This window comes from Camelus bactrianus, chromosome 28 (assembly GCF_048773025.1).
Source record: "Camelus bactrianus isolate YW-2024 breed Bactrian camel chromosome 28, ASM4877302v1, whole genome shotgun sequence".
Classification (NCBI taxonomy): domain Eukaryota; kingdom Metazoa; phylum Chordata; class Mammalia; order Artiodactyla; family Camelidae; genus Camelus; species Camelus bactrianus.
In genome coordinates, this window is record NC_133566.1 from 16,037,235 (window position 1) to 16,064,684 (window position 27,450).

A 27,450-nucleotide genomic window follows, 5' to 3' on the forward strand; every position below is an offset into this window, starting at 1 on the left:
CTCCGATTGTTGGCTGGTATTGCGCTTCCCTGCCTCCTCCCTGGCTGGCCCGTTCTCATCCCTCAAGTTACAGCTCCAAGGCCACTCCTCCTGGAGGCTTCCCCCTCGGTCTCATTCCCCTCTGGGGCGTCATCCACAGCACCCACCCTTGGATGACATGATCTTATTTTTTCCTTCAAGTTTTATAGCGATATACCTGACATACAGCCCTGTGTAAGTTTAGGGTGGACCGCATCATCATCTGACTTACATCCACCCTGAAATGATGACCGTGTTAAGCTTAGTGAACATCCATCATCTCCTACAGATACAAAATTAAAGAAACAGAAAAAAATCTATTTTTTTCTTTGTGATAAGAACTCAGGACTTCCTATTAACCATGTTCTTATACAACATGCAGTAGCATTAATTACAGTTACCATGTTGTACATTACATCCCTTGTACTTACTTGTCTTACAACTGGAAGTTTGTACGTTTTGACTGCCTTCATCCAGTCCCTCCAGCCCCCCAATTCTGGTAACCATAAATCTGATCTATTTTTCTATGAGTTTGTTTGTTTCGGAAATATAATTAAACCACAACACGTGCTAGTTCCTTTTACACAACATAGTGACTCCATGTTTCTAAGCATTTCAAAACAATCACCATAATAAGTCTAGATACTCTGTCACCATCCGAAGATATTACATAATTATTGACTATGTTCCCACGCTGTACACTTCATACCCATGAGTCACGTATTTTGCAACTGGAAGTTTGTACCTCTTCATCTTCCTCACCTATTTCTCTCCTCCCCTCGTCCCCCTCCCCAACATCTCACTGTAAATTTTTACTAGTTTCTATCTCCTCGCTGGAAGGTCAGCCCCACGAGGGCAGGAAGTTTATCAGTCCTGCTTGTGGTGCAGCCCCAACACCCAGATCGGAGCCTGGCTCTCCAAATCCCCGGTGGGTGCATGAGTGCTGGGACAGGAGGGAATCCCGTGGCATCAGCGAGCCCAGGACCTCTGAGCTGTGCTGGCAGAGCCCGCCCTGGAACTCGGGACATCTAAATCCCTGCACACGTTACAAGGGGCTCTTCCATTCACATGCTGGTGTGTTTACTCTCTGGAACCATCCTCTGCTAGGAGGACCCCAGGGCATCTCTTCCGCCATGGAGCGGGGGCAGGGTGGGGGGAGGGACCAGGCAGGTCCCATCCTGACACTGACTTCTGTCCAAGGTTGTGGGTTTTCAACTTCCCCAGTAACCAACTTTCTGCTTGAGAGCTAGCTGGGGGCACAGAGACAAGGCACCACATCTACAGAGATGCATCCTCAGGCTCCCACTGTGAGCTGGGCCCTGTGCTTCTCCATGCCCTGCGCCTTGTGCGTCCCCAAGGGGTCTGTAGCTGAGCCGAGGAGACAGCACCGATAACCCTAAAAATAGCAGGGTCCTCCAAGATCATGGCATGTGTGGCCAGAGCCCAGCAGAGAGATAGGAGGGCTTTGGGTGAGGGTGGGAGATGGATGGGGAGAGCCTGGGCAGGTGGGGTGGGGAGCCGGCTTCCAGAGTTCAAACTCTGTTTCTACCACCTGCTAACCATGACAGCTGAGTAAGTTAGTTAGCCTCTCGATGCCTTGGTTCCCTCATTTGCATCTGGGGTACCAATCTTTCCCACCCCTCAGGGCTCTTTGTGGTTTAAATGCAGTAATTCCTGCAAGGTCTTAGAATAGGGCCAGGCACAGGGCAAGCATCAATCAGGGTTAGTTGTGTAGTTGTCATTATGGAGAGAGATGAGGCCTGGCAGGAGCTGTGTGCTGGCGAGGGGGTGATACAGGACACAAGTGGGCCCAGAAGCAGGGCAGTCTAGTGGCTGAAGCCCTGGTTCCAATCCCAGAGCTCCCATTTTCAGGCTGTGCAGCCTTGGTTCAGCATCCTAACCACTTTGGGCCTCAGTTTCCCTATCTGCAAAGTGAGGGTAGTGATGCCAACCCCAAGCCCTGAAGCTGAGATGCAGTAATGCCTCGAAGACACCTAGCACAGCGCTAGTAATCGCTATTTTTTAATGAGGGCACAGAGAGGTTAAATCACTTGTCCAAGGACACACAGCGAGGAAGCAGCCCAGCTGTGTTTGAGCCAAGGCAACCTGATGACATTGCCTTCATATTCCTGGTATTACTGGTCTTCAGGATAGTGGCCCAGCCTGGTCTTTGATGGTGGTAAAGGTGCCGGGGTGACAAAGTGGGGAGGAGTAGTCTCTGGCTCCTCTGAGCCTCGAAGTCCTCTTGCCACCCCTCACACTGTACCCAGCTCTTCCTGCGGGGGAGCCCTGGGAGTCCTCTTGTCACAGACCCTGTGACCGCAGTGCGGTCACATTTCTGAGAATCCGTCACCTCTTGCCCAACTGTTACTATTAGTGACAGAGCCTTTCCTTAGTAACTTCCTCTCCCCTTGGCTACCTGGGCCCAAGCCAAGGGTACCTCTGGTCAACAGGTGGGAATGGGACCTGTTTAATCACTGTGGTGGCCATGGGTTGGGGGCCAAGAGTGTGCTGGGAGTGGGTGTGTGGCATGGGAAGAGACTGAGGGGGGTCTCCTCTGGCTCCAAGCCCAGGCACATCCAGGGATGCAGCCAAACCCAGGTCCCCTTGATGGACATGCCCACAGAGCAGGAAGGGACCCCAAGCAGTGGAGCTGGCTCTGGCCTTGGCAATGAGTTTGGCTCTCCTAGACCCCCTTCCTTCGGCCCACAGCCTTCTCTCATCACCTCCATGCCTCATGCTCCTCTCTTGATGGGAGACCATGGCAGGAGGAGAACTGAACCCCACAGAAGGGCATCGTGCCAAAGCTAGGAGGAGCGGCAGGGATCCTCTCCCGGGCAAAGACTCCAGTGTCTGCTACCTGCTTCACACTTTTTTTTTTTTAAAAACATCTTTAGGTACCATCTGTACTATTCAGCTCAGATTTTACAAACCTAAAATTTATTTTAAAAGGAAACCATATCGTTACTCTTGGTGAATAACTAGTATCACTTGCCATGAACAAAACATAAAACATAATCACAGAAATTAATATTATGCTAACAATGAGGTCAGCTCTCCGAGGTGATTTACTGTGTATCTCCAGCACCCAGAACAGTACCTGGCACGCAGTAGGTACTCAACATATATTTTTTGAATGAGGGGCCTGGTAAATAAATAAATAAATACAGAAAGGAACGTGTGGCCAGGTTGTGGATGCTCTGAGAAGGTGCAGAGCCTTTGCTAAAAGGCGGAAAAGCAATATTCGAGAGCCATGAAAGCCACATCAGCCCCAGATGGAGACTTTCTTCTTGATGTGTCCCTTGTGTCTGGGTGACCGTCCTCAGCAAGGCTGCCCAAGTGTCGGGACACACATGGGGACAGACGCCAGCCCCTTCGGCCATGCGTGGGCCACTTCTGAGTCTGTCTTGTGGAGGGCTGGCTACCCGAAGGGACTCTCTCCTCCCTGCCCTCCTCGACTCCACCTTCCCCGCTGGCTGGATAGGGCCATCTTGGCAGAGCGGGGAGTCACTGTCCCCGTCTGGCGGGAGCCTGTGGGGGTGGCCACCGCGCCGCCTTGGCTGAGACCTGGCACAGGAAACCTGACGTCACCCTGACTCACTGCTCAGGCGGGCTGGGGGTGGTTGTCACTCGTCACTCTCACCTTCATACCTGCCCTGGCCTAAGGGTCATAGTCACACCATTCATTTCTTCCTCTCTCCCTCGGGGCATCTGCTTTGGGTGTGGGTTTGGGAGGAGGAGGGAAAACAGCACAACGCAAGGCCACATCAGCACAGAGCTTTGAGTGCCTGTGGAAGAGAAGCTGCTTACCCGAGGTGGGGAGGGGGGGGCATGGGCTGGGTGGCTGGGCTGGCGGGGCAGGGAAAGACCCGGAATCCCAAAGGCAGGAGGCCAGTGACATGTAAACAGCCGTCAAAATAGATGGTTACAAACAAGAATGACACAATCATCATTTGTTCCAGTTAGGTATTTTAATTACAAAAAAAAAAAAAAAAAAGCTGAGCCTCGATCTTACTTCATTGTCTGCTCTGTAACAGCCAGTCCAGGAAAACAAAAATTTGCAACACCTCCGAGTATGGCCACGCCTCCCCTCCCCCCACCCGACGCCCTCTCCTTACATCTAGTGAGGATGCACGGGGTCTGCCCTCTAGGACTTGCAGCCTGTGGGGCATCCAGTGTAACCCAGACCCCTCCTTACACTGTTCTCCACCCACGTGTCCAGAGCCCTGCGGGGACCAGTGGTCCTTGAGGAGGTGGAGAGGGGGAGAGACATCCCGGGTCATGACTCACCAAGGGTGAGGGGATCTTTAGTCAGAGCAGAAGTGGGGGTGGGACGTGGGTTCTGTCCTCTTCCCCCTCTTCTCTTACCCCGAGCCCAGGCTTTCGCCCAGTTATGGGGGTGGGGGTTTCCCTAGTTTGGGAATAGGGGAACGAGGCCAAGGGGAGCCCGTCCTTCATGGTTAAGTCAGGCCTCCTTGAGCCTGGGCTCCAGAGCTGAAAAGGGGACAGCCCCAAAGCAAGTGGCATTGAGTGGGGGACATACATGGAGCCAGCTCGGGCAGAAATCACTGGTCCTGGCCAGAGCGCCACTAGCACAAACCTTCATCAGTACACTCCCTCTCCCATGGGGGTCTTCCCGGCAAGGTGCAGGCTGCTCTCCCTAGGACGGGAACAGACTGGAGCCCCCACACTGCTGAGTTGATTTTCACTTCTGAGCCAGGATCCCAGCTGGCCAGTCCTGTCTGCTCCTCCCCTTGGAGCTGGAAGCCTGTGGCTCCCAGCAGAGGAGGTGACGCCAGCCCCACGGGTCAGCAAGACTGGACTTGACTATCCTTTTGCGTGCTCTGTAATTTGCCCCTGGAGTCAGCCATTAAGTCATTTGCCAGGCTGATGCCAAGGATAAGGGCCCGTTATCAGCCGCTGGGATCTGTGGCCCAGACTCCTTGGCTCTGTTGTGGGCTTGGCCACATCAGCCTCCAGACTGGCCTAGGAAGGAGGGATGGAACCCTGCAGGTGTCCAGGCAGTGGCACAGCCTCAGAGCCTTGGAACAAGTGTGGCTGAGCAGCTGGTTTATTATAAACTCCCATCTTAAAAGTGGGGACACTGAGGCCTGAGAAGGTGACCTGGCCCCAGGAATCTTTGGAGTCCTTGAGGCTTCTCTCTCCAGAGGGATGCCCCGAAGCACACACAAGCTACAAGCGCTGCCTCCAGCATTGCAAAACAGATGATGCTCCAACACACAGAGACACATCAGCACACAACTGGGAGGAATTCAGAGTTTACCAGCCAAGTGGAGGGCTTGGGGGTCCACAACAGGTCCTAGCTGTAGTCCTCCAAGACGGTCTGGACATAGGAGTCTGCAGCACGGCTGGAAGGGTCTTACAAAGGGCACAGGGTTGTACACTCAGGGGGTTGAGGGCCTAGGGGTTTGGGCTCTGAAATTCCATGCAGCTAGGGTGGGAGCGGGGGCAGCTCCCACTCCAGGGTACTGTCCCCACACACCTGAACGTCTCTGCTTCGCAGTTCAGCTGCCAATATTTTTTCGCTCCAGCCCAGGGGCCCAGACCCCCCACGCACACCTGGAGCTCACCACATCCGCCCCAGGGCTGGCGGCTGGGGTGGGGGCGGGCAGAAGGGATGTGGACTCCCTAGCGCCCCAGTCTTACTGCTGCTCATCAGTGTCTCAAGTCCAGTCCTGGGTCCCTGCTGTCCAGGGGGCCTGCCCCAGGCCAGGGAGGGCTTGGCGAGGGGGCAAAGTGGCGGCCCGGGAGGCAGCTTGTAGCAGTTCTTTTCCCTCTTCCCCTCGGTGAGGCTCCTGAAATTCCCACAAGGCCGCAGGGAGAGCCCAGCAACGTCAGCAGAGTTCCCCTTCAGAGCAGGCCTGTGAGTTGGGGAAGTGCTTCACCCTGGGCCCCTGGGGTTTCCCTGGGCTCCAGGGGAAGAAGACTTGCCCTACTACTAACTGGAAGTCATCACAGGCCCCTGCTTCCCCCAACCCGCTGTGCCAATGTCCAGGGTCTTGGGCTCAGGACTATGTTCTGGGCTAGCTTGGCCACTGGGCTGCTGCAAAACCCCATTGCTGGTCTCAGCCATGAAACGGGGGAGGGAGTGGGGAAATAAAGTCCCTCCTGCCCAGGCTCTCTAAGTAAAAGAGAAAAGCACGGCTCCCCATCCTCCAGTGTGGAAATCATCCGTGGCAGCTCACATGTCAACTCTTGTTGTAAAAGATTCCGAGGGGGGAGGAAGTCCTGGGAAGGAAAGGGAATAGGAAGAGGCAGCAGGCCGAGGGGCACCAGTGTCCCCGAGGTCTCCGGAGATGGGAATGTGCTTCTGAGAAGCTGAGTTCCCAAGCACCGAGCAGCCTGGAGCAGGTCATAGGGTGGGAGCACTGGGAAGAGGCCCTGGGGGGCAAAAGTGGGAGGGAGGCGTTTGGGCAAACACCTTGCCTGCAAAGCTGGCCCCCAGCTTCCTCTCCCAGCGCACCCCTCCCCCGAGCCGGCCCCAGTCCCGGGCCGCCCAGCCTGCGCCACGCGCGAGGCCGCGGGGGCGGCGCCGGCGCCGGCGTCGGCGCCTTCCTGCTCTGCCCTTGTATGGTGACCCGGGAGGCCGGCCCACGGGTACTTAAGCCCCCGCGCTGGGGAGAGCCCAGCAGACAGCTCGGTCAGCGCGGCCGCCGCGAGGTCCCGGGGCGTGCGCGGGGAGAGGGGGAAGGAGAGGAAGAAGAGCGGGGAGAAGGGGAAGGAGAGGAAGAGCGGGAGAGGAGGCTGCCCCGAGGCTGGCCGACATGGGGCTGGAGGCGGCGCGCGAGCTGGACTGCACGGCGCTGGGCGCGCTGCTGCGGGAGCCGCGGGAGGCCGAGCGCACGCTGCTGCTCGACTGCCGCCCCTTCCTGGCCTTCTGCCGCCGCCACGTGCGCGCTGCGCGGCCGGTGCCCTGGAACGCGCTGCTGCGGCGCCGCGCGCGCGGCCCCCCCGCCGCCGCCCTCGCCTGCCTGCTGCCCGACCGCGCGCTGCGGGCGCGCCTGGCCCGCGGGGAGCTGGCGAGGGCTGTGGTGCTGGACGAGGGCAGCGCCTCGGTGGCCGAGCTCCCGCCCGACGGCCCGGCCCACGCGCTGCTCGCCGCGCTGCTGCACGAGACCCGCGCCGGGCCCACCGCCGTGTGCTTCTTGCCAGGTGAGCGCCGGCCCCGCTGGCGACCCCCCGCCCGCGTTCCCCCGCCCGCTGCCGCCCTGTCCCCGACCCCAGCCGGGCCCTCCCGGTTAACCGTGCCCTGGCCCTCTCTGCAGGAGGCTTCGATCGCTTCCAGGCTTGCTGCCCCGATCTGTGCTCTGAGTCCCCCGTCCCAGCGATGCCGTCTACTGGGGCCGAAAACAGCTGCTCCGACCCCAGGGCTCCCTTGTATGACCAGGTGAGTTGAGATCAGGGCTCCTTGTCATTGTCCCGCTGACCCCACCATGCAGGGTAGGCACCTCTGGGGAAAGAGCCTGCCGTTTGTGGATGCAGGATGTCCATATCCACACTCGTGTGTGTGTGTGTGTGTGTGTGTGTGTCCATCCCCAAATGGCAGAGCACACCTTTGTGTGTGCCTGTCAGGGGTTGCTCATGTGTGCTTTTGTGGGTCTGTGTCCTGTGAGCCACATATTTTGGGGCTTGAGGAGGACGTGTGTGTGTGAGTGTCTCTGCGTGTCCCCTTGTGTCCCCATATTCCCGAGTCTGATCCCTGCTCAGGACTGGCTAAGGGCTCCTCTTTCCGGGGCCAGTCCATCACACCCCTGCCCCTTGGTGCTCAGGCCCTCCAGGCCTGGGACGAGACCTCACCACCGCCCCTTCCTCTCTGCCTCCAGGGTGGCCCCGTGGAGATCTTGCCCTATCTGTTCCTGGGCAGCTGCAGCCACTCATCCGACCTGCAGGGCCTTCGGGCTTGCGGCATCACAGCCGTCCTCAACGTCTCGGCCAGCTGCCCCAACCACTTTGAGGGCCTGTTGCGCTACAAGAGCATCCCGGTGGAGGACAACCAGATGGTGGAGATCAGTGCCTGGTTCCAGGAGGCCATCGGCTTCATCGGTAAGAGGCGGGCCTCAGTCCCAGGACCTGGTGGGGCCCCAGGGGAGGAGGCTGAGGCACCTGTCTCCTCCCTGCCCACCTTCCCGCCTGACTCACTCTCCCCCACTGCCCTTGCAGACTCGGTGAAGAACAGCGGAGGCCGGGTGCTGGTGCACTGCCAGGCGGGCATCTCGCGCTCTGCCACCATCTGCCTCGCGTACCTGATACAGAGCCGCCGCGTGCGGCTGGACGAGGCCTTCGACTTTGTTAAGCAACGCCGGGGAGTCATCTCCCCCAACTTCAGTTTCATGGGGCAGCTGCTACAGTTTGAGACGCAAGTGCTGTGTCACTGAAGCTGGGCCCCACCATGCTGGCCCCCCAGGGCTGAGGCACTGCCTGATTCCTGGGCGTGGCGGACTGGGGGCAGCTGGGGTCCCAGTCCCCCACTGTCCCCCTCATCTCAGGGGGAGCGATCCCTTCCTTGGAGTTTGAAAAGCCCCCAGATGGGGGCGCTGGGAATGCAGAGATGCTGGACTTTCTCACCTGGTGCTCTTCTGCTTAGGAGTTTGAGGGCTTACCCTCAGTCCTCATTTCAGAAGGAGAATGGGGGACATTTGTGCCCTGCGACCCTGTCCTCTGGCAGAAGCTAACTGGACTCTACACTCAGGGACTCTCGTTGGCCCCACCTCCATGTTGGAGCCCTTGGCAGCCTGAGGGCTCCAAGGAACAAGCTGTGACAACCAGGAGCCCTGTCTGGGGAGTGGTCCACCCCGGGGCCTGGAGCCTGAGCCCTGTGCTAGGGCTTGGGGAAGTGATGTGGATGCTGTGTCCGGACCTCTTGTTTGTGTGTGTGCGCAAGTGTTTCACGCCTTTGTTGGCGCTGGAAAGTTATTTGTGTTCAACTGACATTTAACACTCCCTCCCCCACTTCCTCCCAGCCCTGTGGGCGGGGGTTGGAAACTTAGCACTTTATATTTATACGGAACATTGAGGATGTGTCAATAAAATATTGTTTTGTTTAAAAAGAATTTGTCAAGTGTCTGATCTCAAGTCAGTGCCTAGGAATGTGCTCAAAAGCTGTTTTTTCATCAGACCTCACATTCCCTTGGGTGGCCGGGTCTGGGAGATGGAAGGAGGGAAGTGCAGGGGTGACTTCCTCTCCTGGCCCTGGTCCCCATGCGGGTGTCCCTTCCCAGACAGCCTTCTGAATCCAGAGCTGAAAGCAGTGGTTTCTGGGAGACTGGCTCCAGCCTTATTCCAGTAAATGGCTTTGGTCCCGGAGGGAGAAGACTGTGTCTACCATTCAGAGCTGGACCCAGCACTGCCCTGGTCAGAAGGTCCAGCTTCCTTTTTGGAGCATGTGGATGTGCGTGTGTGCGTGCGTGACCGTCTGTGGCTGTTCCTGTGGGTGTTGGTGTCTGCTCTTGGTCTGCACACACACGTGTTCCTACATACCTGCGTGTGTCTGTGCGTGTGCCCATGGGTGGGTGGGTGTGGCTCTCTGGAGCTGTGTGCCTGGCACAGGACGATGCTGTCTGGGGAGACCTGAGGCACAGGCCCAGCCCCAGCCAGTAGCAGAGGGCGCTGAGACCACTGAGGGCAGCCCTGCCAGAGCCGGTCCTGCTTCAGTCTTCACTCTGACGCTCCCGGCCAGGAGCAGTGTCATCTGGCTAACTGTATTTTGTCCTTCCAAACTCAGTGCCGGGGTCATCCCTGCGGAATGCTGTCTCTTACTTGGGCACTCTGAGTGCCCGGCAGGGTACACCTGAGTGTACGGGTAGTGGAGTTTGCCAGGGGGCCACTTTGACTTAACCTTGCTCGATCTCAGTTTCCTGGTCTGTAAATGAGGTTTTATCATCAGCCCCCACCTCTTAGGGTGGTAGCGAGACTTAAAACAAGTCAAGGCTTAGCCCAGCACCTGCGCATAGTAGATGCCCAGGAAACGTTAACTACTGACAGCCCCAGGAGCCAGGGTTTTCAGGTGTGCAGCTGTGCACCTCAACCAGCCTGGACCCTCGTGAGGGCAGGGTCTGTGGTCTGCTCAGCCCTGTGCCTGGAGTTGGGCGCAGGTGGGCACTGGCTCCATGGGGCTGAATGAGGGGTGAAGTCTGCCCTGCTGTGCCCTGTTCCCTCTGCTCTGGGGGAGGGTGAGGCACAGAGCTGGGGTTGCTATCAGGGCTTCTGTTGGACGCCCAGCTTGGGGTGGGTGGGGGGCATCTGAGGCCCTGAGTTGTGCGGGCCTTCCTGCCCCCTCGCTCCTTCTCACACACAGCAGGCCTGGTGGCTGCGGCCCCTCCCCACCCCTGCCCCATCCCTTCCTATTTCAGCCTCACCCCACCCCACCCCACCCCACCCCACCCTACCCCTCCCCACCCGCATTTTTTAAGTTCATCTTTCCAACAAACTGCATTTCTTTCTCTTCCTTCCTTTTAATTTATTAAAATTTTAAAAATTGTGGTTAAAAAAATGTAACAAAATATACCACCTTTACTATTTTTTCTTTTTAAGATTTTGTTTTTTGGTTTTTCTTTTTTGTATTTTTAAAAGTTTTTCTCATCTTTGCTACCTTTATGTGTGCACCTCAGTAATGTTAAGCGTGTTCAATCACATTGTTGTGCAGCCGGTCTCCAGAACTTTTCCATCTTGGGAAACTGACACTCTGTCCCCATTAAACAACAGCTCCCCATTTCCCTCTCCTGCAGCTCCTGGCGACCACCACTCTACCGTCTGTCTCTGAATCTGACTACCCCAGAGATCCCATGTAAGTGGAATCATACACTATTCTGCGGGGATTGGCCTATTTCACTTGGCATAATGTCCTCAAGACAAACTGCATTTCTTTCTTTTCCTTGTTTTTTTTTGGTGGGGGGAGGTAATTAGGTTTATTTATTTATTTTTAGAGGAGGTGCTTGGGATTGAACCCAGGACCTTGTGTATGTTAAGCACTCGCTCTACCACTTGAGCTATACCCTCCTCCCTTAGTTAAGACTCTGTTTCTCTACCCAAGCAGGGTGATTATTATGGTGATTATTCCACATTGCACTCATCTGAAGCAGCTCAGCTCCATCCATCCTTACAGATGTTAACACCCCACCTGGGTAGCTGGGGCATCTGTCTTCGTCATGTTCTCCCTATGATTCTAACTCCTATCTTTTTAAAGAAACGCTGGGTTCCCGGCACTGCAGGATGCTGAGTGACCTTGGCCCTGTATACAGGGCATTGGTGCGGGCGCATCCCCAAATCCTGCACCTCCAGGATTCAAACCCAGGTGGGCCCCTTGGTGACCAAGCTCTGATGAGGGGCCTCTTGAGAGACCAAGGGGTACAGAGGAGGAGTATGGGTAAGGTGATTAAGTTTCTGAATCTGTGAAATGGGGATGAATGCCGATTTTGCACAGCTGATATGGGGGTGACAGGGGCAGCGTCTGTGTGAGGGTCTAGGTATCCAGAAGTTCCCCTTTTCCACCTGGCAGGCTTCTCTGGGGACGCTGGTGACACCCCATGTTCAGTTTGTGAGTTTTCACTGATTCCTGCCCTTGTGATTGCCCACGTTCCCATATGTGTATGAGAAAGGCTTATAAAAACGTAGTGACTTTTTCCTCCTTCCACAGTTAGACGGGGGGCGCCTCAGGGTCTCAGGCAGTTCATCTGGGCACACAGCAGGGGCAAGAAAGGGGGATGGGGGATGAAGTTCCTCTCAGCACCTGTCACCCTTCTGCGATGTTTCTCTGCCCCCTGGTGGTAGGAGGAGATCTAAGAAAGGCACATTCCCAACTGGGACCCCCACCCCTTTGCCACAGTGCCTTGTGCCCTGCTTCTCCCTGCCCTCTCACCCACTTCAGCCAGGCCAGGAAGGATCTGACCAGGGTCCAGAAGGCTCGGGCTGGGCTGGGCTGGGCTGGGGGTGGGGCACAGGTAGGGCGGGCAGGGCTGCACGTGGAGTTGGTTGGGGCAGGTGGGAGCAGGTGGAGCTGGTTGGGGATGGGATGCAGGTGGGGGCTGGAGAAGCTGCTATTTAAGGAGGTGTGGGGGTTGGTCCTAAGCCTGCAATTCGGCGGCCTTGTCTCGCGGGAGTTCATGCCCCTCCTGGCTGCGGGGCCAGCAGAGCCCAATACCAGCAGAATGGACAGGGGGGGCCTCTGGCCTTGGGTGCTGGCTCTGCTTTTTTTGCCAGGTAAGCAGGTTGCCTTACCTTCCTGCCTTCCTCCGTCCTCATTTTTTGGGAGGCTGCCTTTTGGAACCCAGTCTTGGTCCTGCTAAGGGAGCGCTGAAGGGGAGGCCAGCCAGACTCCCAGGACTCCTTCCTGGAAGCCAACCTTTGTAAGGGGGCTGGGTCTTTCGATCTGACACCTGACACCCACCCCACCCCGTGTCCTGTCCTCCTGACTCACCATTGGGGGCACTTTGGCCATCGTGTGTTTGCACCCGTGTCTGGGCCAGGTTTGATCCTAGGAGCACCCTCAGCCTCTGGCTGCCCAGGAGCCTGTGAGACCAGATTGTCAGAAGGCCTCACCCCTGAGGAAACCCAGACATCCTGGGACAAGGACATCCCTGCGATTAACCAAGGTGAGGGCACTGTGTCTTCTCGTGGGGTGAGGGGTATGATGCTGTCCATGTAATGTGTGAAGACCGTGCTGGACGTTCAGACAAGTAGGAAAAGCTGGGAGGAATCATGCCAGCTCACTCAGTGGGTCTAGGGAGGAGTACTTCTATGGGCAACTTCTTAAGTCTTTTTTCTTTCTGTATCTTCTCTACTGGGTGGTTTTTTTTTTATAAGAAGTGGGAAGAGCAGCGGCTTTTAAAAAATGGCCGGTAAAAGCGTGGGGCCCCCCACATCTGGTGTTGAGCGGAGTCATTAGTGGTGGTTTGGAAGCCTGCCCGCCACCTGGTGCAGGATGACCTGCAGGTTGAGGCGCTGGGGGTCCAGAGGCAAGGAAGCGTGAGTCTCAGGCCTCCCGGTCTGGGGATTTCGGCTGAAGAGGGAGAACTTGTAGACATCCCGGGACAAAGCTGGTAGAAACAGACATTGGCGTTCAGATGTGGGAGCTGAAATGCTGGGTGAATGGGAATCTGCCTGGTGCGGTAGCCACATGGGTTCCACCCCCTCTTCCTCTGTGAGCAGGGCAGTGAGTCACCTTTTGGTCACTGGGTCTGGTTCTGGCCATCTCAGACCCATCTGAGGCTTCCCTGGCATTGCTCTTCAGCTGCCGTGGAGAGCAATGTCACCTCGGGCTGCCGGTAGCCAACTACCCGCGAGCCTAGTGTGTGAATGGTCGTGCTGCCCTTGACCGGGAGGCACACACCACCCTCAGCTGCTGGCAATGTTGGCTGCTGGTACCTCGCAGCTGGGAAGCTACTCCGTCCTCTGCCCAGGGCGGCCCAGCCAGAGTGACTCATACCGGACGTGGGTCTGGCCCCTTGCCTCAGGGAGGGACAAGCCTGCAGTGCCATGTGGGGTCCTGAGCTCCCGTGGGGCCAGGCTGAGGCTGCACCCCAGCTGAGCCCAGAGCCTCCCCAGAGCCCCCTAGCTCTCCCGGCTCCCGCCAGGAATCACCTGCACGTGGCCACCCCCCACCCCAGGCTCAGGGTCCACTTCTAGGGAACCCAGCATAAGTGCTCCTTGAGATGCCAGGCACTCTTCTAAAATCCCTCGTGGGGCTGAGGAGAGGGTTGCCAGCTGTGGCAGAAAACGAGGGTGGAAGGAGAAGAAGCTGGGGGAGGGGAGAGGGGAGAAGGGGTCAGAGGGGAGGGAGATGGGGGCCCGCAAGAGCCAGGGCTTGCCCTCCCCTGGCGGTGCGGGCTAGAGTTTGTGTCATTTGCCACTGTAAGAGTCCAGAGAATGACACAGGTGGGTAGGGGGGGAGGTGGGACAGGAGAGCCCAGCGCATGTTCTGAGAAGTGTGGCTTAGGCTGGAGTGGAGGATGGAGGCAGCTTCCTGAGAGCAGAGGGCCTCAAACACAGGAGGCAGGAGTGGGACTGGACTATATGGGTCGTGGGGGAAGTGCCCTGTCTGAGCAGGCTGAGAAGTGTCACGCACACTTGTGGAGTGGGACTCACACAGCCTCAGTGCCCAGGGGAGCTCTAGCTCCAGAGTCCGAGGAAGGACAGACCCTGGGGTTCATTGGCCTGGCAGCCGAGGCCTCTGCTGGGCCTGTCCTAGAGCATGTTCTGGGAGACGTGGGCCCGCGCACTTCCCCCCTGCCCTCCCTTCCCAGGGCTCATCCCAGAGGAAGCTCCAGAGAACAGCTTTCTCCTCGAGGGGGACATCCTCCGGCCGGTGAGTGTGAGTGTGCACACGGGTGTAAATAACCTCACAGGTAGTGTCAGAGGCCTTTGAGCCCACCCTTTGGTGTCATGAGTGTGACGTGGGAGGGGTCCATCCATCTTTGTTACTCACAACTTGATAGATACCTCTTCTTGCAAGAGTCAGAGTGAATGTCCTGTTAGAAATGAGCCAGCCTAATGGTGATGGTGGTAGCAGTCAGCCTAGGAGGTCTTCCTGTAGGAGGGGGTTTGAAACTTCAAATTCCAGCTTGTTACCCTGCCTGGGGGAGGTGCTGAGGAAGTGCTGGGACAAAGGAAGAGATGAGCACAGGTTGGCAGAGTGGCCAGTGGGGCCATAGGGAGGTGTTTGTGGTAAACATCGGGGTTGGTAGTGATGGTCGGGGAACACAGAACAAGGAGTAATGCAGGAACCATCCTGGCTCGGGGTGAGAGGTGGAGTTAGAAAGGGAGAAGGCTAGATGGGAATCAGGGTGACTGGCAGTGCCATCTTTTAGGAGGCTGGAGATGGCAGGGGGCTCGTCAACAGGACAGTGACCTGGCGAGAACAAGACTGCTGTACCACTTTGGAGGCTGCCCACTGATGGTGCAGCGTGAGGCCGGGCTGGAGAGCCAAAGGCCAGCCCTGGGGCAGGGCAAGGCCCCTGGTCCCCATTAGCCAGTGAGTGTCAGGGTAAAAGCAGAATCCAGTAAGACCTTTGGTAGCCAGTGGGGCAGGACATGCTAGGGTGCTGTGAAGCCTATGCTTCAAAAGGTTTTGTTGGCAGAAGAATAAAGGAGTTGCCAAGGCCAGGAGAGGACCGTATCCCCATCTTCCTCCCCCATGCACATGCTGGGGAGCTTGGCCGGCTGCCACGCTCCAGGAGAGGTGGAGTGGGGCTTCTGGTGGGGCTTCCCTTCTGCATTGGGCCTCTTGGGGTGCCGGGAATCCTAGCCAGCCTCTTCAGGGATGAATATTTTGTCTTGTGTATCTGCTTGATAGAAGTTGCAAGTTCTGTATCACCTATGAGAAAGGGTTGTGCTGTGCATGGTAACTCCCAGAGCGGGCCCGCTGACTTCCCTCGCTGCCATCCTATTGCTAATGACCAGCCACCCTCTGTACCTGGGCCTGCTTCTCACATCCTTAGGGCTCCTGTGGCCTGAGGTGGGGCACCTTTAGGGGCTGGAAGCTTGGCTGGCCTGGGTCCCTGAGCTGCCCTCTCTCCTCAGAGTCCCTTCCGGCTGTTCTCGGCCACCAACGACAAGTGGCCCAAGAGTGCGGGCATCGTGGAGATCCCCTTCCTGCTCTCCAGCAAGTATGGTGAGTGAGCCCACACTCCCGACCCAGGAGCTGAGGGCCTTCTTCCCTGCACCAGCCCTCGCTCCACACGCAACCTGGGCTTTTTTGCCCTCTTTCCGTGCATCCCCTCACCCCTCCACCACCATCACCCACAAGCCCTCTCTACTCCTGAGGGCCTCCTGAGCTGGGAGGTTGCGATCCTGGAGGAGCTGATGGAGAAGGTACACGTAGGGACTGTCTGATCCATTTTGAGACCAAATGGTCCGGAGGACAGTGACCTGCTGCTCAAGGTCACACAGCCAGGGTTTGTCTGGAGTCCTGCTTTCTTCTCCCAACACTATGATGCCCTTACCTGACATTTCATTTTGGGAGAGCGATCTGAAGCTTGGTTTCCTGCCCGAGTACAGACTTCCAAGGGTCCATGAGGGCTGGGGGCTTGGCTGGGGCTCGAGCCAGGATGTCTCCTCCAGATAAGCCCAGCCGCCAAGTCATCCTGGAGGCATTTGCTGAGTTTGAACGCTTCACGTGCATCAGGTTTGTCCCCTACGAGGGCCAGAGGGACTTCATTTCCATCGTCCCCATGTCTGGGTAAGTGCTGCTGGGTGTGTGTGTGAGTGTGTACATGAGCACATGCAGGCTGAGCGCCTCAGCCGTCTTGAGTTCAGCCTGGAATTAACGAAGCCATTGTCTAAATGTCTGGGCCTGTCCTCCTTGGTCCCAGAGACCCCTGGCCCATCTGAGCTGGACCTATAAATACTCAGGGCAGAGAGTGGAGGAGAGGAGGTACCTGACCCTCCTTTACAGAACCCTCATCTCCATCTCCCAGGAGATGTGGCGTGGGGAATGGGTGCAGGTTTTATGGGACAGACCTGGCCTCCAATCCCGGTTCCCGGTGCAGGAGCCAGGGGACTCTGGCAAGTCCCTTAACTTCCGAGCCCCTCCTGCCTTGTCTCTGAAATGGGGGTGATGGTAATGCTGATTTCTTAGCTTGTGAAGGGCCTAAGAGAACGTGAGAGCGTTGACTCCGGGCTCCCCACATGGGGATGTTCAGGTAACAAGCTGCTTCCGCCATCCACGTTAGTATTACTTCCCACCAACTCCTTGCAGCACAGGCTGGAAGTGGGGCTCCAGTACACCCTCTTCACAGAAGGCCAGGCAGTGAAGAGACTGGGGAACAGCAAGCCCAGGACTGGAGTTGGGATGGGGCCTCCCTGTGGTGCTCATTGTCCCTGGTCTTGGGAGGAGGGGCAAGGGGCCCAGGTCTGCTGACCCTCTGGGCTGGTGCCCACCCAGCGCTCTCACGGCCCTGCAGGTGCTTCTCTAGCATAGGACGCAGTGGAGGGATGCAGGTGGTATCCCTGGCACCCAGCTGTCTCCAGAGGGGCCGGGGCATCGTCCTGCATGAGCTCATGCACGTGCTGGGCTTCTGGCATGAGCATTCGCGGGCTGACCGGGACCGCTACATCCGCGTGAATTGGAACGAGATCCTCCCAGGTGAGCCAGGTCAGGCCGGGGTGGGTGTCCTGGAGGGGAGAGGGCGCAGGCACGTGCCAGGCCTGAGGATTTGCCTGGCTACTGCAAGAGGTTGTCCATCTTCCCCACTAGCTGCCTGTCTCCCATGGGAAAGGTGGGGTTCCTGCTTCCCTCTGAGACCTGGACAGTGGTCCAGAAGCTACTGCTCTGGGCCCTGAGCCTTCGCTGCCCACCCACAGTCACCCTGAGCTAGGGCATCAATTTGCTTTGTGTCTCCCTTCCCTTCCTTTCCCTGACACTGCAGTTTTCTGAGGATGGAGTTGATGGTCTTAGGACTCTTGCTCGTTGTGTACCCATCCAGAAGTCCCTCACGTGCCAGACACTGCTGTGTGGGGTCGGGGAAGGGGCTGTGCTCAGCTGGGGGTGCTGAGCCGAGACAGAAGCCCTGGAGGTAGTGGGCTGCGTGTGCCAAGTGCCAGACACAGGAGCTGAGGGCAGTGCTGTAGCGATGCAGTGACTGTGAGATGGGTGCTGATGGGCACACGGGACAGAAAGAACAGGAGACCATGTCCTAAGAGGTGGCAGTGGGAAAGCTGAGGCTGGTCTGGGGAGTGGGCCACTGCACTGGGTGCCAGGGAGCACCAGCTGTGTGCTGGGGATCTGACTCCTGTAATGGTGGCACCCTGCCCTTGGTGGGGTAGGGGGCAGGGACAGCCTGATGTGGAGGTGAGAGGAGCAGTGACAATGGCTTCATGAAGGAAGGAAGCAGAAGGAGGTCCGTAAGGAGTTTGGTTCAGGGACAAGGGAATAGAGTGGGAGGAGTCGGAAAGCTTCCTGTAGGTGGAGGGCTTCTGGTGTGAGCACCTCCGCTGCTGCTGCTGCTGTGGGGGTTTGCCAGGTGAAATGGTTGGGGAGAGTGCCCCAGAGAGACCGGCATGCACAGACGCCACCACCCCAAGAGTGGGATGCCGTGGGGGCAGATGGGTAGCACCTTTCCGTGGGATGCAGGATGGAGACTGAAATTAGAGGTTAGTCTAGGGAAGAGAAGAGGGGGCATAGTGACACCATGTCCTGAAAATAGACCATAATCCTTTAAGGTGCTCACGGAATACCTATAAAAACTTATGACAGCCATAAACTTTAAATTTCAAAAAGCAGAGTTAATACAAATGTTTTGATAATGACGTAAAAAGCAGAAACTAATAACAAATCAAAACAAAAAACTTTCCCACTTGGAAATTTTAAAAAACAACCAACTTTTCTTTTAGCTGTGGAGTTAAAGAAATTACAAGGATTCTTAAAGCATGACAACACATTAGAACCCAGCGGTTCACAGCTAAAGCAATGCTGGGGGAAATGTGCAGACATAGATACTTATGTCAATAAAAATAGGAACCCAATTAAGCATTTCAATCTAAGTTAAGAAAAAATAAATGAAAGCAGGAGGGAATTAGTGAAGGTAAAAGCAGAAACTTGAGTTGGAAAACAAATAGCACCAAATAAATGGAAAAGCTGTTTTGTTGTTTTTTTTTTTTAACAATAAAACAGGTTAAAACCAGCTACCCTAATGGAAAAAATTGCTTAAGAATGAGGAAAAATGGAAACATTTGTATTTAGTTAATATGTTTAGAACAAACTGCTAAAATATTCAAAATAAAGTAATTAACTGTGGGGGTGGGAACTCAGAAGGGGGATGGAATGGGAGATGATGTATCTTTAACATTTCATTTTTGAACCAAATGAATATGTTTCCTAGTCAAAATTATGTTTAACCTGAAGGTCTTTAATAGGAAGAAAGAAGCACTCTGACTGGGCAGGTATTTTAAGCAGGTGATGGGCTATAAAGGGGTAGGGATGCCATTGCAGTGATGAGGAGGCTGCTGGGGACCATGGGTGGGTGTGCAGGTGGCTGGCTGGGCCTGGGGTTTGAGGGAGCAGAGACCGAGGACTCAGCTGTCCTTTCAGAGGCTCACTGTGAAGGGCAGGGGAGAAATCGTGGGAGGGAATCTTGTCCCTCCCAGTCCTGGAGGACCCAAGTGACAAGGAGCAGCAGGTGCTCTGGCCGGTGGGGAAGGGCTGGACTCCACACCTGGGGGGCGGGTGCTGCTGGCCCGAGGCAGGAAGAGCAGGTGGGTTTGCTGCTGGGAGTGGGATGTCCTCACCACAGACGATGGGCTCGCAGGTTTTCTACAGCTGGGCTGGGGAGTAGGCGCATCATCTTGCGGGTAGGGGGCATCCAGGATGCTCTGAGCAGCATGTGACTTTGGAAGCTGTAGTTCCTACAAAGATAGCCTCACATAAGGTGAGCTGGAGAGGAGAGAGAGGTGGAGAGAAGTTGTAGGAAGTGATGGCGGGCCAGCCACCGAGTCTCTGTGCTTGCTTGTCAGCTGGTGCAGGTCTGGAACCTTCCCAGGGCACCAAGGAGATGGGGGTCAGGGATCAGTACTGGGGGTGGGGAGATGCACATTTGGCTGTAGTCTTGGACCCCCTCAGCTCAGGTAGGTTATAAGTTCCCAGAAATCCCCTATCACTTTTGCTTCCTCCCTACGCCCTCTTCTCCCATCACCAAGGATTTTTTTTTTTTTTTCAGGTTTTGAAATCAATTTCATCAAATCTCTGAGCAGCAACATGCTGGTGCCCTATGACTACTCGTCCGTGATGCACTATGGGAGGTGAGGACCCCCCTTCCTTGCTCTCTTCCCTCGGCACAGCCCTGCCAGCCCCTGCTGTTGTCTGGACTCAGGCCCTGCCTGCTGGGTTCCAGGCTCGCCTTCAGCCGGCGCGGGCTGCCCACCATCACGCCGCTCTGGGCCCCCAGCGCCCACATTGGCCAGCGATGGAACCTGAGCACCTCTGACATCACACGGGTCGTCCGGTTTTATGACTGCAGCTCGAGTGGCCAAGACCCCCGTGGGAAAGGTGAGTGACAAGGGCCAGAGGGATTTGAGGAACCAGAAGAAGTTTCCTGTGTTGAGGTGGTGTTAGCGAGGGTGGAGTAGGTGAGAGATGAGGCTGCAGAGGTGAGCAGGGCGGGATCAGGGGCTCGCCACAAGAGACGCAGGAAAAGCATTTGAAAAAAAGTTACCACTCACAATTATAAAAACTGTTAGCAAATAGAAATCGGTTAAGAAAGTGACCTCTATCTACCAAAAACCCAGAGCAAAAATCATTTTTAATGTCAAAACTTTAAAATCAAGTCCAAGACAAGCTTTTTCCACTGCTGTCCCATCTAGTCAACATTGCAGTGAAAGTCCTAGACATTGTGGTCTGACAAGAAAAAAAGCCAAGCCTGAGGAATGGGAAGGAAGCAAAAACTGTCACTATCCATAGATGATGATTCTACACTGAAAGTAAAAAAAACTCTATAAACAGATTACTAGAACTAATAAGAATTTTTAAAGGTAAATACAATCAATATATAAAAATCAGTTGTATTTCTGTATATTAAAGGTTAGAAAACAGAATTCTTAAAGATACCATTATTATAGCGAAGATCGTAGTCCTAAGGAATAAATCTGACAGAGGTTGTATAAAAACCTCTATAAAAAGAACAGAAGCTCTATAAAAAATTAACTATTAAAATCATTTAAGAATACTTAAATGTATAGAGGTGTATCCGATTAAAAGGAACACAATGCAAAAATAATTCTCTACTGATCTACAGACTCAGTAAATTCCCACTGAAAACCCCAACGCATTTGAAGATCTTGACAAGGTGACTAACATTAACGTTAAAAACATGAAATGCATAATACTAAATAGCCAAGACACTCCTGAAGAAAAAAGTGGAGGGACTGCCCTAGCAGATATGAAGTTACACAGATTATAAAATGTCTCTATATACATGTATAGGGTGTAAATGCATATATTAATATGTACATAAAATGTACAGTATACTAAATGTCTCTGTATAAACATACAGTGTTGCTACAAGGGTAGATAGTTACCCACTGAAACAGAACAGAATCCAGGAATCAGATATCCTACTCAGAAGCAGAAACTTGACAAGGGGACACTGATGTCTGGGAAAGAATAGACTAGACATTAAATGACTCTAAAACAACTAGTTACCCATTTAAAAAATTCCTAACTTATGCACAGAAATTCCAGATGTATGTAAGACTTACACATAAATAGAAACTTTAAAACTTCTAGAAGAAAATATAGTAAAACATCATCATGACCTTGGAATAGGTAGGATTTCTTAAATAAGACAACATAAACCATAAAACTGGAAAGATTAATAAATCCAACTACATTAATCATAAATACTATTTATTAAATAAGAGTGAAAATACAAGATACAGATCAGAAGAGAATTTTTGTAACGTAATTGTTTTCAAAGTTATATAAAGAACTTTTACACCTTCATAAGAAAAAGACAAACCACAAAGGAGAAAAATGGGCAAAAGACTTAACAAGCAATTCACAGAAGAAACCAAATGAGAAAGACATTGAACCTTATTAGTAATCAAGGATATGCAAATAAAGACCAGGAAATGCAAATAAAGACCATTTTATATACCCTAAATTGGTAAAAATTTAAAAGCCAGATAATACCAAATACTAGTAAGAATATGAAAAATGATAACACTCATACTTTGCTGATAGGAGTATAAATTGCTGTAAGCACTTTGGAAAACAATTTGACGTCTTGGAAAGTTGAAGTGTGTTTGTCCCATGACCCAGAATCCTACTCCCGGGTCTTGCTGCATCTGTGTACCCCTGACTCTAACATACATTAGAGTTGCAATCACTAATCTACACTCTGTCTCTCTAGATTTGCCTACTCTGGACATCTCATATGAATGGATCATACAATATGTGATCTTTTGTGACTGGCTTTTCTCACATGGCATAATGTTTTCAAGGTTCATCTATGTTGTAGCAGGGATCAGTGCAGCTGGCCCCTGAGCAACATGAGCGTTAGAGGTGCTGACCCTCCGTGCAGTCAACTTCGCCTATAACTTAATAGTCAGCCCTCCACATCCATGGATTCAACCAACCATGGAGTACTATGAACAACTTTATTGAAAAGAATCCACGTATAAGTGGACCCATGCAGTTCAAACCCGTGTTGTTCAAGGGTCAGCCACCCTTCATTTTTGTTGTCCAACAATATATCATTTTTGTTTATCCATTTATCAGTTGAAAGATATTTGGGTTATTTCTACTTGTTGGCTATTTTGAATAACGGTACTATAGACATTAATGTGTAAGATTTTATTTAGATGCATATTTTCTTCTTCCTTTAGGTATATACTTAGGAGTGGAATTTCTGGGTCCTTTGGTAACTCTATATTTAATTGCAAAATTGTTTTCCAAATTGGCTGCATTATTTTTCATTCCCACCAGCAACGTATGAAGGTTCCAATCTCTCTACACCCTTGCCAACCTATTCTTTGGATTATAACCAACCTAAGTAGGTGTGAAGTGGATCTCATTGTAGTTTTGACTTGTATTCCCCTAATGACTTTGAACATCTCTTTGTTTATTGGCCATCTGTATATCTTCTTTGGAAAAATGTCTGTTCAAATCCTTTGCCCATTTTTCCAACTGGACTGTCTTTCTACTGGTGAGTTGCAGGAATTCTTTAAACATTCTAGATACGTGTCCCTTATCAGATACATAATTTAGAAACAGTCTCTCACATTTTATAGGGTTAACTTTCTTGATGTCCTCTGAATGCAAACATTTTCAGTTTTGATGTGATGTCCAACTTACCTGTTTTATCACTGCTTTTGGTGTCACATCTAAGAAGGCTTTGCCTAACTCAAGGTCATGTAGATGTAATCCTGTGTTTCTGGCATGTGACTATCCAGCTCTCGCACCGTTTCTTAGACTATTCTTTCCCATATATAACATCAAGTATTCCATACCCTTTTAAAAATTACAGAATAGGAGATGTGGCAAGAGCTTTGTGGGTAACCACTGGAGAGGTTTGACTAGCATGAGGAATAGAATTGAGGAAGCTAGGAGGGGTCATAGGTCAATGGAAAGTTTACCAAGATGGTGGACCCACAAGCATGTTTGGATATTGAAATAATGACCCAATGGAGAAGCAGAAATGGATTCAGGGGGCAGAGGAAGAATATCTAGAACATTTGGGGAGGAGCTGAGGAGTTTCCTTGGACCCAATGGGAAGGAAGAAGACAGGAACACATCCAAATTTGCATGTGGATCTTGAGATATGCAGATGAGGGGACTTCAGTCCACAGCTCTGACATAATAAGGTGAGTTCTCTGACCAAGAGGCTGGGGAAAAGGAATGGGCATGAAGGAAAAGGTATGAAGCTGCTGAGTGGAGAGCAGGAGAGGAAACCTCTTAGAGATACACGGCAGGGCTCTGGGTGGTGCTGGGCAGCTGGGTGGAGGCGTGGTGTAGGTTAGTGACCTGGTCCTCCAGGACTGGGGTTTTGTAGGCAGTTAGGACAGAGGGGGAGGTGCCTGAGAATGTCTCCAATACAGTGACTGCAACAAGGGCTGTGGAGCCCAAGCCAGGTAAGGAGAATGGTTTGGAAGTGAGGAGGCTGTGGAGCAAGAAGATGGGGCTTGTGGGCTCAGTGGTGCTGAAGGATGGTGACGCTGTGAGCCGGCAGTAAAGGAGGCAGCCATCAGAGGGTGGGCTGCTGGGACTGAGATTTCATAGGAGGTGTTTTCTGGGGGTCTGGGCAGAGAGTGGTCTGTGGAGAAGAGTGACTGGTTGAAGTGTGTCAGCTCAGATCGGTCAGTGTCAGCAGATGGAAGATTGGATTCATCAGGAAGCCTCTGATGCGTGGGCAGGAGTGGTGGGGATCAGAGCAGAACTGAGGGGTGGGGCTGGCCGGCCAGATACCTTGGGCCTGAAACAAAGTCTTACAAAGTAGTTGGTGGCAGCCAGCCACGGTCCAGGAGTGGCAGGGGAGAGACAGCCGGCCCCATCCCACTGATTGCATGGGCCTGACAGCACTCAAGTGTGTGTCCTGCTGATGCCCTGGGTTTGAATGTAGCAGCAGGTGTAGGGCAAGCTCTGGAAGAGGCTCCGGATACAGGGGAGAGGTGACGTGTTGCTGTGCACAGAGCAGCCCCGGGGGGGTTGGATGGCAAGGGCTGCCATTCGAGATCAGGAGGTTGACCACCAGAGAGGCCAGGGGTGTGGGTGGAAGGTCATAGAAGATCCGAGTGGCCTGACTGTCTGACGGTGACCTCTGGGGCCGAGTGGGGAGGGACTGGGATGGCCCTGTGGTCGTTGTCTCTAAGGGAGAGTTGGGAACTGGGGTCTTGAAGGTAGTGTGCAGTAAGTAGCATGGCAGGGGCATGACGGGTTCTCGGATCAGGAGAGCAAGTTCTATGTCACTGCATAAAGCTGACGATGGCTCTGGCTCTTACAGCTGCCACACACTGTCCTTCTGTGATTCTGGGACATAACATGTCTTTCCTGCTCTAGGGTTCCAGGCCCACAGCAATGGGAGGAGCCCCACTCCTGCCTCCAGACCATACCTGCAGCAGCTTCTGAAGGCACTTTTGGTAGAATCCAGGAGCCCTGACCCCAGAGACTTTGGGGCTGAAGGCCAGCATGTTGCCACAGGGCCGGAAGAGAGCCCACGTGTGTGGAAGTCCCCTGCTCTGAGGAATTTTGGGGTGGAGGCTTCTGCAAAGCTACCCAACCCCCAGCTGCCTCCCTAAGGTCAAGGCCTGGAGTGGGTGTTCCTAGCACCCTTCTGGAGCAGTCCTGGCAGGCCCAAGTGCCAGCTGTCCCCCCAGCCCCATCTCTAGAAGAAGACCAGCTTGTACCCATCCAGGCTGTTCTGGGAAGCCCAGCTCTACCAGGAGCCCGTGCACCTGCAAGTCACTTTGTAAGGACACCTGGAGGTCAAGACTGTGGCTTCTGTCCCCAGGCAGGGATGGCATCCTCTGCCCAGAAGAGCCAGCCCGTGTAAGCCTTGGTCCCTCTGGGCAGCACTCCGTCTGCAGCCCCACTCTGGCTGCCCTGCCTGAGACCCAGACCAGCCTCTCTCCCTGCCCCTTCCTGTCCCTGGGGACAGCCGGGCCCCCTAGGTCTGTCAGAGGAAGGCAGGCCTCTAGGGGCATGTCTAACTCTGCCTGCTCTCAACTGCTGCCTCAGCCCCGGGGTTGGGGGGTGGGGGGCTCTGGGAACGGGAGAAAAGACTTCTCCAGGGACAGGGAACAAGGCCTCCTGCAGCTGAGGCCCAGCCCCTCCAGCACGGACTAACAGTACTGCCTGGGGGTGGGAGCGACCCCTGGCGGGGACCCTGGGAGCAGCCTCCATTCTTCATGTCTGTGCTGGGAACGTGGTTCTGCAGCCGTAGCCTCCAGCCCAGCTCGCCAGACTTTCAGAATCCAACTTCCTTCTGTGTTGCACAAGGAGATGAAGAGATGGGGGCCCTCCAGGAATGTGGGCAAGAAACTTGGCAAGAATGAAAGGGCCCTGAAGTCAGGAACCAAAGCTGCTGTCCACCCTGCATCAGTTTCCAGGGACCTTGTCTCTACCCGCTGCCCCCTCGGTGTCCCCCACCCCAGGGTCTTGGTCAGAGGGGGCCCTGGAAGGTGCAAAGGGACATGGCGGTCACCCTGCTTGTCTTCTTCAGCCGAGCTCCACTCCTTCAGCTCCTGGCCTCCCTGGCGAGGGCTGTTCCAAGAACAAAGGAATTCCAGGAATGCCAGTGAGCGGGCCAGGAACCCTCCAGCGGTACTGTTCTTGTGGCTGGCTTGCGATGGGGATGTGAGCAGAAGCTTGTGCCCTGTCCCTGTGGGGCCAGGTGCCTCAGATGTTTTGGGAGAAGGCAGAAATAAAGTTGGATACTTGCTGCAGGCGTCTAATGCTTACACATGTATTGAATTTGGTGCCAGGCAGGGTCTGTTATAGGCACTGGGAATAACAAGAGGAGCAAGGCAGGGTTTCTATTTTCATGGGGTTTATTTTTATTCAAGGATGGGGATTGGGATGGACAGTAAACAAAGAAAGCATCTGGGATTGGTAAGTGATGGGGGAGAGGGAGCATCTCTACAGGTTGTTGGCATTTCGACTGAGACCTGAATGGCAGGAGGGTGCAACCCTGGGAACATCTGGAGAAAGAGCAGCCAGTGCAAAGGCCCTGAGGCAGAAAGGAGCAAGGTGTGTCAGGCCAGTGTGAGTGGGGAGATGAAATGAGTGGGGATACAGACAGGACCTGGTCAGCCAGAGAGTGATGGTTTTATTCCAAGAGCAACAGGGAGCAGGTGCTGGAAGTTTCTAAGAAGGGATGTGAGAAGACTGGGTTTAAAACATAAAAAGTCATTACAGATGCTCCCTGGAAAATGAATTGGAATCAGGAAGAAGAGTTGGAAGCCACTACAATTGTACAAGTGAGAGTGGGTGTCGTGGAAAGGGGCATAGCCGGGTGCTTTGGGACTGTTTTTGGAGGTTGAGGCAACCACACTTGCAACAGGATGTGGGGAGTGAGGGCACCACTTAACATTGAGAACTGAGGGGAGAGGCATGCACAGTTCAGGGAAAATGGGTGTGTTTAAGTCTGAGGCTATTAGACATCAAATGGTTGAGTCAGGGAGCGTGTGGGCTGCACGAGCCTGAAGTTCAGGGCAGGAGATGTACTTTGTAGAGCCAGGTGGGTGCCAGGGGCTAGACTTAATTACACAAGAAGCGTTCAGGTGAAGAAGAAAAGGGACCCCAGGACTGAACCAGGGTTGCACCATTCTGTGCACGGTTTCTCCATCTCAGCCTTATTAGCGTTTTGTGTCTGATGCGTCTTCACTGAGGGTGGCTGTCCCGGGCCTTGTAAGGTGTTGGGTAGCACCTTTGGCCTCTACCCGGTAGATGTCAGTAGCATCTTCCTCCCATGGTGACAGTCAAAAATGTCCCCAAACATTGCCAAACATCCCTGGGAAGGAGCAAAAATCACTCTCAGTGAGGATCACTGATTTAGAGTTTGGGAGAAGGAAAAACTGAGAAGGAGTGGCCTGTGAGGAGGGACCCTGCGGAGTGTCCAACAGGAAGGGAGCGGTCTGTCATATAAAATGCTGCTGAGAAATTGAGTCAGAGGAGGACACTTGGTGTGGAGTCATGAGTGACCCACCAGGCGTAGATTCAGTGGAGGGTGGGATGCAGACACCCTACTGAGGGTAAAGGGGAGAATGTGAGGGATTAGAGACAGTGACCAGGCAAACAAGCCAGAGGGTGGCTGGCAGCTGCAGGGGGCATGGAAGGCTTCCTAAGGAGGGGCTGGCCCTTAGGGTGGGAGGAGTGACACCCGGAGATGGGGTAACTGAAGGAGCAGCGTCCTGAGGGACATGAGAGGGTATGGGGTCCAGGGCACACGCAGATGGCTTGCCCTGTGAGCGGAGATGCAGCTCAGACGC

The 27,450-nt window shown here is 54.0% G+C and overlaps 2 protein-coding genes across 2 annotated transcripts; both read left to right on the plus strand.

Annotated features, from left to right (window-relative positions):
• Positions 1-6,673: 6,673 nt before the first annotated feature.
• On the plus strand, positions 6,674-9,089 carry DUSP2 (dual specificity phosphatase 2). The gene is made up of 4 exons (XM_074354533.1): positions 6,674-7,191; positions 7,305-7,426; positions 7,863-8,082; positions 8,200-9,089. Exons 1-4 carry the CDS (start codon positions 6,804-6,806, stop codon positions 8,412-8,414), a joined length of 945 nt encoding a protein of 314 aa, XP_074210634.1. The 5' UTR covers positions 6,674-6,803; the 3' UTR covers positions 8,415-9,089.
• A 2,308-nt stretch (positions 9,090-11,397) lies between these two features.
• Positions 11,398-26,059, plus strand: ASTL (astacin like metalloendopeptidase). Its single transcript, XM_074354475.1, is given in 11 exon segments — positions 11,398-11,401; positions 12,135-12,234; positions 12,334-12,626; positions 14,277-14,338; positions 15,553-15,643; positions 16,093-16,210; positions 16,935-17,116; positions 19,686-19,767; positions 19,860-20,014; positions 24,521-24,742; positions 24,745-26,059. Coding segments are annotated over 11 exon segments (1,578 nt in total). The 3' UTR covers positions 25,014-26,059.
• The last annotated feature ends 1,391 nt before the right edge of the window (positions 26,060-27,450 follow it).

Excerpts from the sequence above, each read along its gene's own strand:
- DUSP2 (XM_074354533.1), top strand. The coding sequence starts at position 6,804 with ATGGGGCTGGAGGCGGCGCGCGAGCTGGACTGCACGGCGCTGGGCGCG. Across the intron at positions 7,192-7,304 it reads CGCCGTGTGCTTCTTGCCAG|GAGGCTTCGATCGCTTCCAG; the intron begins GTGAGCGCCGGC and ends CCCTCTCTGCAG. Across the intron at positions 7,427-7,862 it reads GGGCTCCCTTGTATGACCAG|GGTGGCCCCGTGGAGATCTT; the intron begins GTGAGTTGAGAT and ends CTCTGCCTCCAG.